The 15982-nt window shown below is 34.2% G+C and overlaps 1 protein-coding gene across 1 annotated transcript in view; it reads right to left on the reverse strand.

Moving 5' to 3' along the window:
* amon (prohormone processing protease amontillado) overlaps nt 1-15982 on the reverse strand; it is a 101898-nt gene that overhangs the window by 14512 nt on the left and 71404 nt on the right. The window contains exons 7-9 of the mRNA XM_076458091.1: nt 11836-11924; nt 10906-11081; nt 6837-7049 (exon numbers count right to left, since the gene is read on the reverse strand). Of these exons, the coding sequence (XP_076314206.1) occupies nt 6837-7049; nt 10906-11081; nt 11836-11924 (478 nt within the window). The remainder of the gene's footprint in view (nt 1-6836; nt 7050-10905; nt 11082-11835; nt 11925-15982) is intronic.

Below are 15982 nucleotides of genomic sequence, written 5' to 3' on the forward strand. Positions count from 1 at the left end.
TTGGCTCAAGGGCGAAAACCTCATTGAGTTCTGCCAAGAGTCTGAAACATACTATAAGGTAAACACTTAAAAGGCATGATAGAAACCGAGTCAAAGAGATAATTATAAATTGGTTCTTCTGTAATAACAACCTAAAAATGAATAGCAAAGAAATAACTAAAAACAAAATATTGTCTCTTAAATACTTCTTAAGAATATTATGTACATTGCTTCCAGTGGCACAGCCTATGCCTCCAGACTTACAATACTAGAAACAATGCATGTAATAAAATACCACATTAATAAGGTAGGAATATCACTAACTGATTTATGATAATATGATCAGATACCTTTAGGTTCCTTAGGCTGGGGAAGAGTTGGTTTATTTTCCTGTTTTAAACATTTAGCATATTAAATATTTTCTCATATTATATCTCTCTAACGAGAGAAAAAAGTTATTTGTCATAGTTGAAGTTTTTCAAAGGGTTCACGATATTGAACCAACTACGTGAAAGTGATATATATATATTACAAACCGATGGGAAACTTTGAAACAATGGATAACAACTAAAACTTTTTTGCATTTGTTTGGGTTCCAGATTGCTAAGAAGGTTTAACATCATCAACATTTCTTACACGTTAGGATAAGGTTTTCTAAACATAGAATGGATAAGATGAGCCTTGAACTTAAACAATCCTTCTTCTAATGTATGTAAACTTTTATGTAATGTGCAAATGTCTTCCTTTTTAATTATTCTGTGAAAAAGGCTGATCAGAGAAGAAAAGAACAAGAGAGATCAATCGTTCTTAGAAGTAACACACAAAAATGGGCCAGATATATCTGCCATCCAGAACAACTTAACAATGGTAAACATTTCATACGTGCGGGTTTCTTCGAAATTGGTATAAGGAAATATCCGCTTTGTGACAACTTAGTAACGCAGGCTTATCTTTCGATGAATCTACGACTAACAGCATCTTGAAGTAGACACATTGACGGTAAACTGCTCAGACACTGGTTAAGCTGGCTTAGTGATATGACTAAGAAATAATCAAATAGAAAGTTCCACCTTGAAAGCTGTGGGACTATGGTATATGTTCCTTTCAGCAAACAGGAGAGAGCTCGAGCTTTTAGTGAATACAGGAACAGTAGCTATATTAATTATTGTTAGTGTTCAAGAAACTAACAAGAAGTAATAGCAAGGGGGAAAAGATACCATTAGTGAACGGAAAGGAGACCCTTTGTTTCTACATCAAACAATTATAAAGAAAATCAGGGAAATACAGCCCATTAGTGAACGGAAAGGAGACTCTTTGTTTCTAGAGCAAACAACTATAAAGAAAATCAGGGAAATACAGCCCATTAGTGAACGGAAAGGAAACTCTTTGTTTCTAGAGCAAACAACTGTAAAGAAAATCAGGGAAATACAGCCCATTAGTGAACGGAAAGGAAACTCTTTGTTTCTAGAGCAAACAACTGTAAAGAAAATCAGGGAAATACAGCCCATTAGTGAACGGAAAGGAAACTCTTTGTTTCTAGAGCAAACAACTGTAAAGAAAATCAGGGAAATACAGCCCATTAGTGAACGGAAAGGAAACTCTTTGTTTCTAGAGCAAACAACTGTAAAGAAAATCAGGGAAATACAGCCCATTAGTGAACGGAAAGGAAACTCTTTGTTTCTAGAGCAAACAACTGTAAAGAAAATCAGGGAAATACAGCCCATTAGTGAACGGAAAGGAGACTCTTTGTTTCTAGAGCAAACAACTATAAAGAAAATCAGGGAAATACAGCTAAAACAAGAAATATTGTAGCTGCTGACCTATAAACAGAGATGATGATAATTAGAACTGAACTTAAGATTTCTGAGGAATAGAAGGACGAGATACTATTGTTACAGTAGCGTAAAAGTATCCATGTGCTATGTAAGAAACTGGGAAGATTGCCACTGATTATCTCAGTTACAGCACCCTCAGAAACACCTAAGATAGTGGAATACAGTAGTCAGATTATGCCTGATAACAAAGACAGTTTCAATCTTTAGAGAGGACATCGATAAAGTTCGCAGAGAAGGGTGTGAATATAGCTGGTGCAATTGTTCTAGGGAAAAGGTGCATCGTTTCTGTGCAACTACAAAAACACACTTGCGGAGAAACTCTAACTGATTCAGCAATTTTTCAACGAAGACTCCCAAGGTCTTAGAAGGAATATACACGATATACACTCCAGACCACACAAAATTACTACTTAAAGATATTTCAAACAACAAGTAATGCATTGTCAACACAACATACACTGATCGTCAAAAACTACATTAAGCTGTAGAATACTTACAAATGAGGCTTGGTGAAAGTATGGCATCAATAACTGTTTTTAATACCAGATAAGCGCTGCATAAGTTAAAACTCATATCATACCAAGAGGGCTGTAGTAAAAACGTATCTTATTTGCATCATAAAAATACTTCCAGTACATTCTAGAAAAGATGTAATTTATTTCTGCGGCTCGGGAAATGTAAAATAAATTTGAAGTCGTCCAACTACAAGATAAAAGATCGCTTTTCCACACAACATAATGAAACAAAATGGTTATCAAAAGTCTAGAAAAAAAAAACTGATGCTACCCCCTCCACCAATGGCACAGCAATATGTCTGTGAACGTATACTGCTAGAAAGCAGGTTTAGACACCTGTAGTTCGCAGAGCACAGATAGCCCTTTGTGTTTCTTTGTGGTTAATAATAAATAACAGACAACAACTATCAATAACTGGTCATGTCTCACAATGAGGAAAGAATTGAAAAGTTTGATTTAGTTTTGGCCCGACATGGCCAAGCGCGTAAGGCGTGCGACTCGTAATCCGAGGGTCGCGGGTTCGCGCCCGCGTCGCGCCAAACATGCTCGCCCTCCCAGCCGTGGGGGCGTTATAATGTTACGTTCAATCCCACTATTCATTGGTAAAAGAGTAGCCCAAGAGTTGGCGGTGGGTGGTGATGACTAGCTGCCTTCCCTCTAGTCTTACACTACTAAATTAGGGACGGCTCGGTGCAGTGGGCTAACAATCTACTCACTTAAATACCTGTTGAAGAATCCGCAAGCGATTCCGGCCCTATGTTCCTTGATGGAATCAAGTGCTGAACGAATGATTTAGTTTTTGCTTCACATTCTAGTCAATTTATCACACGTTTTGCTGCAATGATGTCAGTCAACCACGTTTTGATGCTAGTTTCAAGTAAACTCTGTGATGTGAAATAGTCTTCGAAGCTCCGCGCTAGTAGTTACATCGCTTTAGGTTTATTCTGACCTAAAATATTTATTCACCCTCAATATGGATAGCAATTACGTAGGGTATGAAACTCCACTGTTTCATTTATAGGGTGAAATAAATAATATACTGCAAAATCTTCCCGCTGTCGACATGACGTTTTTAAAATCGTTCTTATTGGAACTAGCTAGTATACCTAACGGACAAAGACAAGATTGTTTTTCTAACAAGCTTTATAACAGAATTGATTTTGTTTCTTTTTGTTTACGTGACACCATTTACATTCGTAACTTTTCTACTTCCATACTTTTTACACAACAATTGGTCTGGGGATTTAGTTTAGTCGTTGAAGAAATCTATTGGCTTCAAAAGAAAACTACGATAAAGAAATAAAAGTGTTCATTGCAGCGTTCTATCTTATCACTTATTTTATAACACAGGATAACCATAGAGCTAAAAAAGAAGAGTTTAACGTATTAAATGCCTAACATTTAGTTATTTAATTTATTTATAATAACAAATCCTTAATGTTTCTGTAGGATCAAACTTTAATCCGAGAATTGCGGGTTCGAATCCCTGTTACATCAAACATGCTTGCCTTTTCAAATGGGGGCGTTATAATGTTACGATCAATCCCACTATTCGTTGGTAAAAGAGTAGCCCAAGAGTTGGCGGTGGGTGGTAATGACTAGCTGCATTTCCTCTAGTCTTACACTGCTAAATTAGGGACAGCTAGAGCAGATAGCCCTCATGTAGCTATGCGCGAAATTCAGAACAAACTAAATAAACCGATGAAACTTTAATAATTAAAAATAATACCGGTATCATATTATTTGATGAAGATAAGTCAGCTCATAACAAATGTAGTTATAATTTGCTTCCAAGAGAAGATTCTCTGTTCATCTACTGTTAGAGACTTATCTGAAGTGAATAACAACAGCAAACCCTGAGACACAGTAACTCTTGTAACCTGTCTTTTGAACTAAACAAAACATACTTTTCTTTCAATTTACAAAAAAATAAATCCAAAAAAAGAAGGCATGGCTTATAAGATGATTGGTCTAGATATCAAAATCCTGGTTTATAACTCACGTTTGAAAAAGGTTAATTCCCTTTGTTTAAACGATAAACGTAAATGAAATAAACCAACTAATGTTTTATTTCATTTGCGTTAAAAAACAACAAATAAAATGTTTAGAATATTAACCTATCGTAGGAATATAAACATTCAACAAAAGCATTTTTAGTTCTAATATATTTTAAAACCTTAACCCATCACTGCTCAGTGAGGAAAGATCCAAGGTTTGAGGCAAGACATCTGACTGAATACACTCACATGTTCAAAGGTACGATCGTTACAGTTAATCCTGCTATTCGATTAAGAGTAGTCATGTATATAGTGGTATCAGCTGACTGGTTGTTCTGTCTCCTAGCTACAGTTCCGGAGACAACATGGCCGTTTAGCTCACGTGTCGCCTAAGATGGCTTTTAGACAGAAACTATTTAATTCTAGCTTGTAGTAGTTTCAATAATGGAGGTCGAACACTGGATGCGTGTGCTATTTATCACTACTTTCTGTCAGTCCTTGAATACCGGAATCAAAGTTACCTACGAGAGGTGATAAAAATTGTGCCAGTAATTACACTGCGTAACACAAATTTTGTTCCTGTATAGTATGAGTTATTTCTTAATTGCTCATGTTGTAAAAGTACAGAAAATGACCATTATTCCCTTCAAACTTTGCTTTTGTGACCTGGATAATGAAATTTAGAAATTAACCTATTTTCTATGTAAAAACAGGCAAATTTGCACGTTTTCATTTACATAAGGTCTGAATAAAACAACATATGAATCAAGATTTACATGCATTTATACTAAAGTTATACAAAAATGAAAAAAATGTTTAGAAGTGAGTAGTTTTTCGATACTTGCAACAGTAATGTAAATCACTTTCATGTATCAGCCCCCAAATATAGTCTCCCATCATGTTTTCGTCATACACTCCCAGGTCACAAAAGCAAAGTTTGGAGAGAAAATTAGGTCTTTTCTATTTACTTTAAGCATAAGCAATTAGGAAATAACACTTTCTGCTCAGGAACAAGAAAAAAGTAAACATTTTGTGACGTAGTGTTATATACCCATTAGTCTCACTTCAGTTAGAAAAGTTTTGGAAAGTCGAATGAAAGATGTTTTTAAAGCTATTTAACAAAATTCAGAATTTTATTAGATAGTCAACACAGTTTCACTAAGGAAAGATTTTAGACTACATATTTTTTGACATTATTTGAAAACGTTAATGCTTATGTAGATTAGGGTGTAGTTTGATGTATCTGAATTTTCGGAAAGCATTTGACAAAGTGCCACATAAAAGGCTTGTAAATAATTTTACCTCTTTAGTTGTGGGGAATAACCTAGCAACTGGATAGACGAGTGACTGAATGGAAGAAAGCAGCAGGTTGTTACAAATAAAGTTCAGTCAAACTGGATTACCGTTGCAAGTGATATAACTTAGAGATCAGTCTTAGGACCATTGCTCTATTTGATTTACATTAATGATATGGATGAAGAAAAGTCAATACATTACTTATAATTAGTGATAATATCAGGGTATTGATTTACGAAAATATTTAGATCATATAGTGAGTTAGGAAAACAAATGGCAGATGGGTTTTAACTATGACAACTGCGAGATAATGCACGTGGGTTATCATAATTTAACTTCCAAGTATGATTTGGATGAGAATAACCTTAAGAATGTTATAAAGAAAAGGGATTTTGGTGTAATAGCCGATCAGTCTCTAATGCCAATCAAACAGTGTGTCTTTGCTAGTAGTAGGGTAAATAGGATTTTAAGTTGGATCTAAATAAATATTGAATACAAGTTTAAAGAGTTTATAATTTCATTGCACAGGTCATTGGTTAGGCCACATTTGGAAAATTGTGTTCGTGGGCTCCTCATCTTAGGAGAGGCATAGAATTGTTGGAAATGATTAAGATAAAAGTTACTAGAATAGTGCCTGAGATATAGCAATTGTGATATGAGGAGAAGCTGATATTTCTTTTTTTTTCTCTCGAAAAATAGAACAGTGAGAGGAGAACTGATTGAGGTGTTTAAGATTGTAGAGAGAACTGATAATGTTGATGCATCATGTTTTTCATATTTAACAGTGGGAAGAGTAGAACTAGTGAACACAAGTATAAACTATGTCAGAGTATGAGTCATCTTCAACTATGACAGTTTTATTTTTTTTAACAGGCTGGTTGGTCTTTGGAATGAATGGGTTGCCTTCAGATGTTGTGGAGGCAGTACATTTAAGAAAAAAAAGCTTAATAATGGATGGCTTTAAGTTTGTTTGCTTTTTAATTAATTTAGGTTGGAGTGTGAAGTAGTCGAGATAGACCAATAGACCCTATGTTGTTATGTTATGTTATGTTAATATTTTATATTTTTCTATAAATTCATTTTTACTTCATTACAATTTATTCTTATTTTTTTAAATTTAAAAGCAAACCAAAATAAAGATACAAGCAACGCCTCTATCTTTTTGAACCTGCTCAGTGATACAAACTTTACATCTATAATGATCTTGAACCTACCACTCCAGTGTGAGGGTCTTTGGCGCCATTGCTGAAAGTAGATGCTAGAGTGGATGAACAGGACTCGTCGTAATGGGCATTCTCTCCATTGTTGATTGCTGAATTGATGGAGATGGTCCACATGCTGGCAGCGTATCCGTCACAGTTACAATCATCGTCTTCTCCGCCATCCCCAGAAGCCCAGACGTAAATATTCCCCAATCCCCGCCGACCCTACAGAAGAGTCAAGAGACATTAAGATCTAATGATTTTTAAAAACATTTTCTAGTGATTTTCAGATGATTCTTGATGTTGATTTAATAAATTATCAAAATAAATAATTACATTCTTTAAATACAGCATATCGAATAATGTTACCAATATTCAAATCTTCGTAAAAACGACAAGGAGTTTGTTCTACTCTGAAAAAACTAGAACGATGTAGTTCATGGTTAATTTTCAACACAAAAAAACAACTTCAGTTTGTTGTGTTATGAGTTTAAATACAGAAGGAGAGAACAATAATGGCTCTATTGCTTTTTAAATGTATTATTCCTGGTTTTTGTATTAAAACGTGGCTTTTCTGTTCAATATGGCAGAATATTCTTACTATTAATTCTTCCAGTTAAACAGTTCAATATTCAAGCAATTCATACCAAATAGTATGTTATTTCTAACTCAACTTTTTTCATTAATTGGAAACACCCTTAACCCTCACAGAGCTCGAGTGAAACAGCGGTATGTCTGCAAAATTACAATGCTAGAAACCGGGTTTGATACCCGTGATATGCAGAACATAGATAAGCCATTATGTAGCTTTGCACTTAACTTCTAACAAACAAACAAAACTTACCCCTCACAAGGAATCGGTGTTCTACCGTTTTGTCGCTTTAAAACATTAGTTGATTAGTTTCTACGTAGAAATTACAACGAAAAACATATGTTACTTTACGAATACATAACTCGTTACGATTGTATTTTATCTGCCTTATCCAATATACATTGCTTTGACAAATTATGCAACAGTCTAAATAAGAGCGACTAAATAAATACTTGGCTGAAATATCTGTTTTCGTATCTTTACTTAAAAGATAAATAAGGAAATGATGAAAATATAGAAAAGTTTTAATATATAAAGAAAGATGTTAAAATATCTCTTCATCAATAACTCAGTGCAGTAAAGTTTGCGAAGAAAATATTGACCACTTTCGAGATACGAACTTTAATATAACACAGCTTATCAAACAAGATAAGGTTTGTTTTGTTTTCTCTGACATTCATCTAAGATTTTTGTAATATGGATTTTGCTCGGTAATTCCTCCTGATTTAATGAATGAGTACTCACAAAGCTATCTTGGGTTTAATTGCTAATCTTATCGTACGACAATGACACTGATTCCTTCTATGTTCACAACTACAAAGCCATTTTATCTAAATTGGTTCAACTCCCTTGTTGACGTCAAACTGCCTGTATTTGACGGTAATTTCCGCTTTGGTTACAACATCTTGGTTCATTTTCCATTTTCCAATTTTCATACAAATTAATATGGATGGCGTAAATGATGGCGAATTTAAATTTCAGTTGTAAAAAAAATAGCTAATTAAACAATAGCATACATTAAATTTCGTTTTTTTCTGAGAGGCTTACAGAAAGTTGGATTACTTAACTATGACAAGGAAAGATTTTTTTAGTAATTAAAATAAGAGCTATAGGTAATTAACAACCTCTACTTTATTCCAATATCAAGGAAACTTTTCGCGGGAAACAGACAGAAAGGTTTGTTTTTAACACCTGTCAATCATATTTACTTACAATGCAAAGTAGTATTACGAAAAGAACATTAACTTTTTATAAATCTTAATAAACTGTAGTCTGAAACGGATTGATTACTGCTAAACAATGCATTTTTCTTCGCCAAGAAATGAAAAACTTTGACTTTGTGTGAACTCATATATTTAAATTTTAATATACACAGGATTAAAACGTTAAAGTGGCTGTATCCCAAACTTTTATATGCTCAAACAGAGTACACTTTTATGCATTTCCCAAAAAAACATTTTTTTAATTCGTAAGCCAAACAATCAATAACGTAATTCAACAGAGATTAAGACTAAATCTTTTTTTTCAGTGCTTTGAACTCCATCATCAATGAGGAAGAAAAAAACAATTCAGTGGTGTCTCCTATCATCAGGATCTTACTTCGTAACAACAATAGGTGCTCTTCTTTAGACCCTCATGAGTATTCAAAGTCCTTAAGTGTAGGTAATATACGATAAAACATTCCTGCAGGATGAATAACTGATTCTGAAGTCGACTTTTTCAATTAAAATATTTTTTTTTTTTTTTTAGCGGTTAATCAACACTTTACAAGTACACGTAGCCTGTATACTGAGCATATACAAAATATTGACAGCTCACGGTCTGCAGTGCGTCAGGAAAGGCCACCACAGGCAATGTTTTAGGAATAAACTAATACGCACAATGCCTACAGCACCTGTCAGTAACATAGTTTAAGAATAAGCTGATAAAGATGAACAATGAATACAGCATCTATAAGTAACACATAATACCTATAGCACCTGTCACTAACACAGAAACAGGAACATTGTTTATGATTTTGGGAACAAATAAACAAATATGCACAGTGTGTTCTGCATCTGTCAGTAACATATATAAACATGGTTATGACTTCAAACCTGCACAATGCCCACTCCACCTACTTGTATCATACCATGCCTACAACACTTACCAGTAACACACATTACTTACCTTCAGCACTTAAAAGTTTATGACACACAACACTTATAGTACCTGTCATTAACACGTAGAAACAGTGACTTACAATCACTGATTTAGAAAAATAATGACAGTTGGGTATTTACCTCTGCGTAACGACAAGTTCGAATATATGGTTGTACAGATGTTAGTGCGAAAATAGGTGAAGCAGAAAAAAATCAGAGAACTTAGACAAATACAACGTATTAGGCCCGGCATGGCAAGGTGGGTTAAGACCTTCGACTTGTAATCTGAGAGCCATGGGTTCGAATCCCCATCGAACCAAACATGCTCGTCCTTTCAGCCATAGGGGCGTTATTATATGACGATCAATCCCACTCTTCGTTAGTAAAAGAGTAGCCTAAGAGTTGGCGGTGGGTGGTGATAACTAGCTGCCTTCCCTTTTGTCTTACACTGCTAAATTAGAGATGGCTTGCGCAGATAGCCCTTGAATAGCTTTGCGTGAAATTCAAAAGCAAACAAACACAACGTACTATTCATTTTACATTCTACAATTCATGCCTACCAGCTTAAAATGGCGAAGCTGAAGTAAAATAAAACTCAAAAAGAAACCAAAATAGACTGGAAGAGAAAACCGGATACTGCCCTATTTATTCTAAAGCAAAGTCACTAGACTATTAACTATATTCACCAAGGGGAGTCGTACTCAACATTTTAACGTTGTAAGCCCATAGATTTGCATCTGTTCTACCAGAAATATAAAATAAAACTGAGATTAGAATATGTCAGTGCGTAGACAACGTATATAATATAGGAATCACACGAAAAAAAACAGCTTAAAAGCGTCAAACCTGCTATCATAATTAACATTTCTCATCTCGCCACCAGTCACAAATAGGTACTTGTGACAATTCTAAAGTAATCTCAGATTTAAAATAGTATTAGGTACTATACACTTATCCCACGAAACAGCACGTGACATGCTTGTCCTGTTAATGTCTCAAATAGTAACATTTAGAGCTAATAAGTGCTTGCTCTAAACTAGAAGTCTCGAAAAGTGCATCCATTATATTTAAATGTATACTTTAGGAGAGTAATAGATGTGATATAAGGTATTTGCATACAATAATAACAAATAATACGCACACACACACACACATGCAATGCTCACAGTGGCTACAATAATATATGGACAAAGATTTAAATGTTTTTTTATATGTGTTGATCAATGAAGCTTCAATATTTATTTTAACTTTCACCGAAACGTAATGTGCTCTTCCATCGATTGTAGTTACAATTGTACAACTTCGTTAAAACGATAGCATTAAACATAAAAACACAAAAACCAATCACCTCATTCACACCACGCACAATTGCCCTCATTGTGGCGTTCCTTGGTCCATCAACTGTTTTTCCATCATCTGTAGGCCCCCAAGAGGCACTGTATATGTCGATAAGGTTTGGCTCGTGACCCATTGAATTTGCTTCGATCAAATCTGTCATGTACGGTTGATCTAGCATTCGTATACCTGAGTAGGTGAGATCACTGTATGAGTTGCATTTATTTAACTAAGTTGCAAATATATTAGGTGCCTAGGTTAATTATTGGCATTCTACCTAATTATTTATTTGCGAATTACAGAAAATTGTCGAAGCAACCAAAGCTGGCACTCCAGCATTAATGTTTTTCTTAAATTCAGTATCGATTTCAATAAGTGAGTATATATTTTTTTAATGTCTTAGGATACCAATTTTTCAGAATTAGGCTTAAGCTATTCTAATTGTGAATAAAATTGGAAACCAAAATCTCCTAGCTAGATTTTGATAATTAAATACAATGAATTTATTTTTATTATCTTTTCAACTGCAGTTCACCAACGTGAAATAAAATGCCACAGTCGTTTTTATACTTACATTTATTATAAATTTCTCCTTACCTATTGCCTTATTTATCAGTTACGTAAAATGAGACAAATAATTATTGGCTTTATCGACAAAAAATGCTAAACTATGAGCGCCCCCTGAGGTGATGTGTGAAAATCCCAATTTATACATTTTTATTTTCACAATAATTATTAAGTTCTTGTTAAAATCAGCTGATCGGAACAAATACCAAATTAAAAGTGTAGCTATATGAATGGAATATAGTTTCATTTTGGTGAAAAATAATAATTATTATAAAACAATTTTAAAACCATGGTTTTGTCAAATACAAAACGGCCACATAAGAACGATTTTTATCTTTTCAAATGAACTAAGGATATAATTCATAGCCTTTATTACCTGCTACCTTTGAATCGTATGCTACTCCAACACCACAAACTCTGTTGTCTCGAATAGCTGCAACTTCTCCTGCACATCGTGTTCCGTGGCTGTTAAAAGAAATCCAGAAAAAGATATTAATATAATGTACATCTCCCAACCTATCTCTCCACACACACAGGGATTCGACTGGAAATGTGCACTGACTGAAATCATCCATCCTTGAAGACAATTAATTAAACTATATGGCTAGTAAACCGAAAAACTAACTGGTCTGTATACAATATAATTACTAGGATTTTTGTGCAGACACGTTACTTGTAGAAACACTTCGTCTGTATATCATGTTCAGTGAAGAGAATACTAAATAAATTGCGATTCGACCGAAGACATGGGCAGTAAGAACAAATCTGTCTATTTACCCAGTCTGTTGATACAGGCAATAACGACCTTTACAAACCAGTCGACTGTATATATCAAATTAAGTCTATAATCACAGTTAACTTATTCATTAAACCAGCCGGATAAGGACAATTTATTGAGACTGTAATTTATTAAACCAGTCGATTATGGAATGTGTATTGGGACAGAGATTTATTAAATCAGTTGACCATGAACCACGTATTTAGACTGCAATTTATTAAACCAGTCGGTTATAGAATACGTATTTGGACTGTAATTTATTACACCTGTTGGCTATGAACCATACACTGAAACTGTAGTTTATTAAAACACGTGGGGGTCGACATTAAACAGAGCAACTTTTTCCACTTGAATAAATTTTTAAAATTTCTCAACATCACTTTTGAAGGAAGCGGGAGTGGGGGAAGGTGATATCCCCTGGTGATATTAGCCCATCAGGTTTAGATGGGCTTAACGCCAAGTAAATCATTATGGAATTTTCATACGCGTTAAGCCTAGTTCGTATGTACAGGTTTGTCATTTCATTTTAAAAAAGGACAATTCGTCAAATTAACGTACAAGATACTTTTCAATTAACTTATGATTTTGGTCAAATTTTGTAAAACTTAATAAACAACAACAACAAAAAAACTCATCCATTTCTATCATTTTAGTTTTGAACCCCCTTCCTATATAAGTTCCCATGTGGAACAGCGGTAAGTCCACGAACTTCCAACATTAAAGTCCCTGGTTCGATTCTTTGTGGTTGACACAGCAGGTGGTTCAATGTGGCTTTGATCTAACATAAATAACAAACAAGCAAAACACTTACGTAAAGGTTTATTTTCTTATACCCTTATTACCATTTGACTTTAAAATAATTTGACTTTTCTCGATCATTAGCTATTTTCCCAGAAATACATGGTGTGAGGGCAGAATAGGATGCGATGATTTACATTAGCAGCCAGACGTTAACCTAGTTTATTCACTAAATATTTTATATAACTCAGAATAATCCAATATAAAATATTTATTATTGTCTAAATCTTCCTATTGGAACGTAATTATGTTACATAACATAACAAATATACAGTTACAGGCTATATAATTACAACTTTTACACTTCGTAGTTTTAGCGTTTTTACACCAGATGAGAGACTGTTTGTTTTTTTCACCTTGTACAAATTACTTCTCAAATAAACTTCTCGTGTTCTGCGGATCCAGTTTATTTTACGAGATTTGGTATTGAATGAAAACAGACCTAAAATGCTATTATTTATACGCATCTCTGATTGTAAATCCGTGCTGGACTGATAACAGGATTGCCAAAACCTACTTCTGCAGTCCAACGTAATGCTTTGCCACATAACGTAAGCCTAAAATAAAACGACTGTTTACAAACACGTAAAAGTTGTTATTGTTTTCAATTTATATTTGTTATATATCTTTAGCTGTTCCGTGAAATTCGAAAAAGGTTAAACTGATACGAGATTTTCAATAAAATGTTGAAACTAACTAAATGGGGCTATTAGTTCAGGCATGTTCCAGTATTTTTATAAATGCTAATGTATAAACTTGAAGAGTTTGCAGAAATCTTAATATGTTTACCAGAACAAGTTCATGCAGTTTTGAAACCTACATAAAAACATCACGTTTTTTCAGCGCAATGAATTGCTTTAAGTACTGGGTTGTGAAACATAATTGTCAGATAGCTCTAGAAGTGTTATATTAGTTTACTTGAAATTATAAAAAATATGTTGAAGACGTGTAATATTAATTTCACTTAACTTTTACACAACTGCATAATTTTAAATTAACAAAAACAAAATACATTTTATCCAAACTTTAATTTAAATCAAAACTACAGGGTGTTCGGAAAGTCACTGTGCACTTACATATTTATTAACAGACATGTTTCAATATAGAATACATGAGGTAAATATGAATAACAATTATAAACAATGTTGAAAGTGGCCCCCGTTGGCATCAATACAGGCTTGGATCCTTCTTATTTTGTTTCTAAACACCGCTATCAGTTGCTGGCTTGAAACAGACTGAATAAAATATGATTACAAAACTGCACAGTGACTCTCCGAACACCCTGTATAATAACAAAGATGAAGCTTACAGTAAATGTTCTGCTAACTAGGTGAAAAATAGAGGCTTAGTTGATTGTGAAAGGTATCTTACGTTACTCATATTAAAACTCTGACTCGTGTTCGAGTAACCCACAATACTCCGGCCCTTTGCAGGGCAATGTCCATATATTGTCTGCAGTCCTTTTTTGATGATTGAATTTTGCATTTTCTGCAGTTTGTGTAGTAGTTTTGTGATATGTTTAACCGAGCTGGATATGCGTATTCAGTTATGAGTCTAATGTATGTTTTATGGATTTTTATTATATTATCAGGAGAAGTGCCTTGATTTTTACCCATTAGGCTTCTTGCATAATTTGTTGTTTTCCAGATTCTAGTCAGTATATTGTTAGTATGCTGTATCCACGTTAACTTGGTATCGTAGAATAATCCTAAAAATTTAGCCGAGGTAGCAGTCTTTAAAGGTGATCCGTTCATGTATAACTTCGGTGGATCTTTTTTTTAGTTTATTTAGTCTGGTGAATAGTATTACTTGTTTTTTGGGAACATTTATTTTTATACTATATTTCTGGCAGTATTCTTCTATATTATTTAGGACAGATTGGAGGTTTGTCTGCTATTAAAGGAGTGGGGGAACTTTTCCAGACTGCTACATCGTCAGCAAATTGTGATGTGAAACCTAAGTTAAGGTCCGATAGTAGCATATTACTCAGATACATAATAAATAAGATAGGGCTAACTACCCCTCCTTGTGGGACACCTGCCTCAGGTGAAAAAGACTCTGAGTAGGCTCTATTAACATCGACTTTACATGTTTTATTGCCCAGAAAGTTATATAGCCAGCAAATAGTTCCCTGGAGTAAATCCATTTCTATTAAGCAGTATCGTAATCCATGATGCAAGACCGTGTCGAATGCTTTCTCAGCGTAGAGAAAGCAAGCGACAGTTATTCGTTCTTGTTAAAAACTATCGGTAATTGTATCCGTTAATCTGATTAGATGGTTTGTACTTTGTCTAGGTTTCCTAAAGCCGTTTTGAATTTCGAGTAATTCTGAGTTTGTTTCTAAATAAATGGATAAGCGGTTACTAATTATTCTGTCTAATATTTTACCTACGCAGCTGGTTAGACTAATCTGACGGTAATTGTTTGGTTTATCTGCTGGTTTTCCTTCTTTCTGGAACATTAATATTACAGCTTGCTTCCAGCTATAAATGATAAGTTAAATAAAGCTGTTAGGTGTTCATATAATTTCTGAGTACCGTTGTTTAGAAGGATGGCTTGTATTCCATCTTCTCCAGGTGTTTTGGTTTTTGTGTTGTTGATGGCTGTTATTATATTATGTGTATTATTTCCTGATGTGGTTGCCATATGTGCGTTGATGTGGGCTGTTTTTGTTTCCTATTGTACTGTGGGCTGCATGTAGTAGGCACTCAGAGATTATATGACCATATGCATCTATATCTGTTGCATCTGCTGCATATTTAAGTATTTCCTTCGGTAAAGTTTGGTCTATGATTAATTGAAATTCTGGCCAATTAGATTTTTTATAATTTAATTTATTTTTTACTTTAATTTTGTTTAATTGTGTGTGTGGGGGTGAGATCGAAGATACACCAGACTGGAAGATGGTCATTCTCTATATCGTGACCACCTGAAAAGTTTACGAATT

This window comes from Tachypleus tridentatus, chromosome 1 (genome assembly GCF_004210375.1).
Source record: "Tachypleus tridentatus isolate NWPU-2018 chromosome 1, ASM421037v1, whole genome shotgun sequence".
In the NCBI taxonomy this organism is placed as follows: Eukaryota; Metazoa; Arthropoda; class Merostomata; order Xiphosura; family Limulidae; genus Tachypleus; species Tachypleus tridentatus.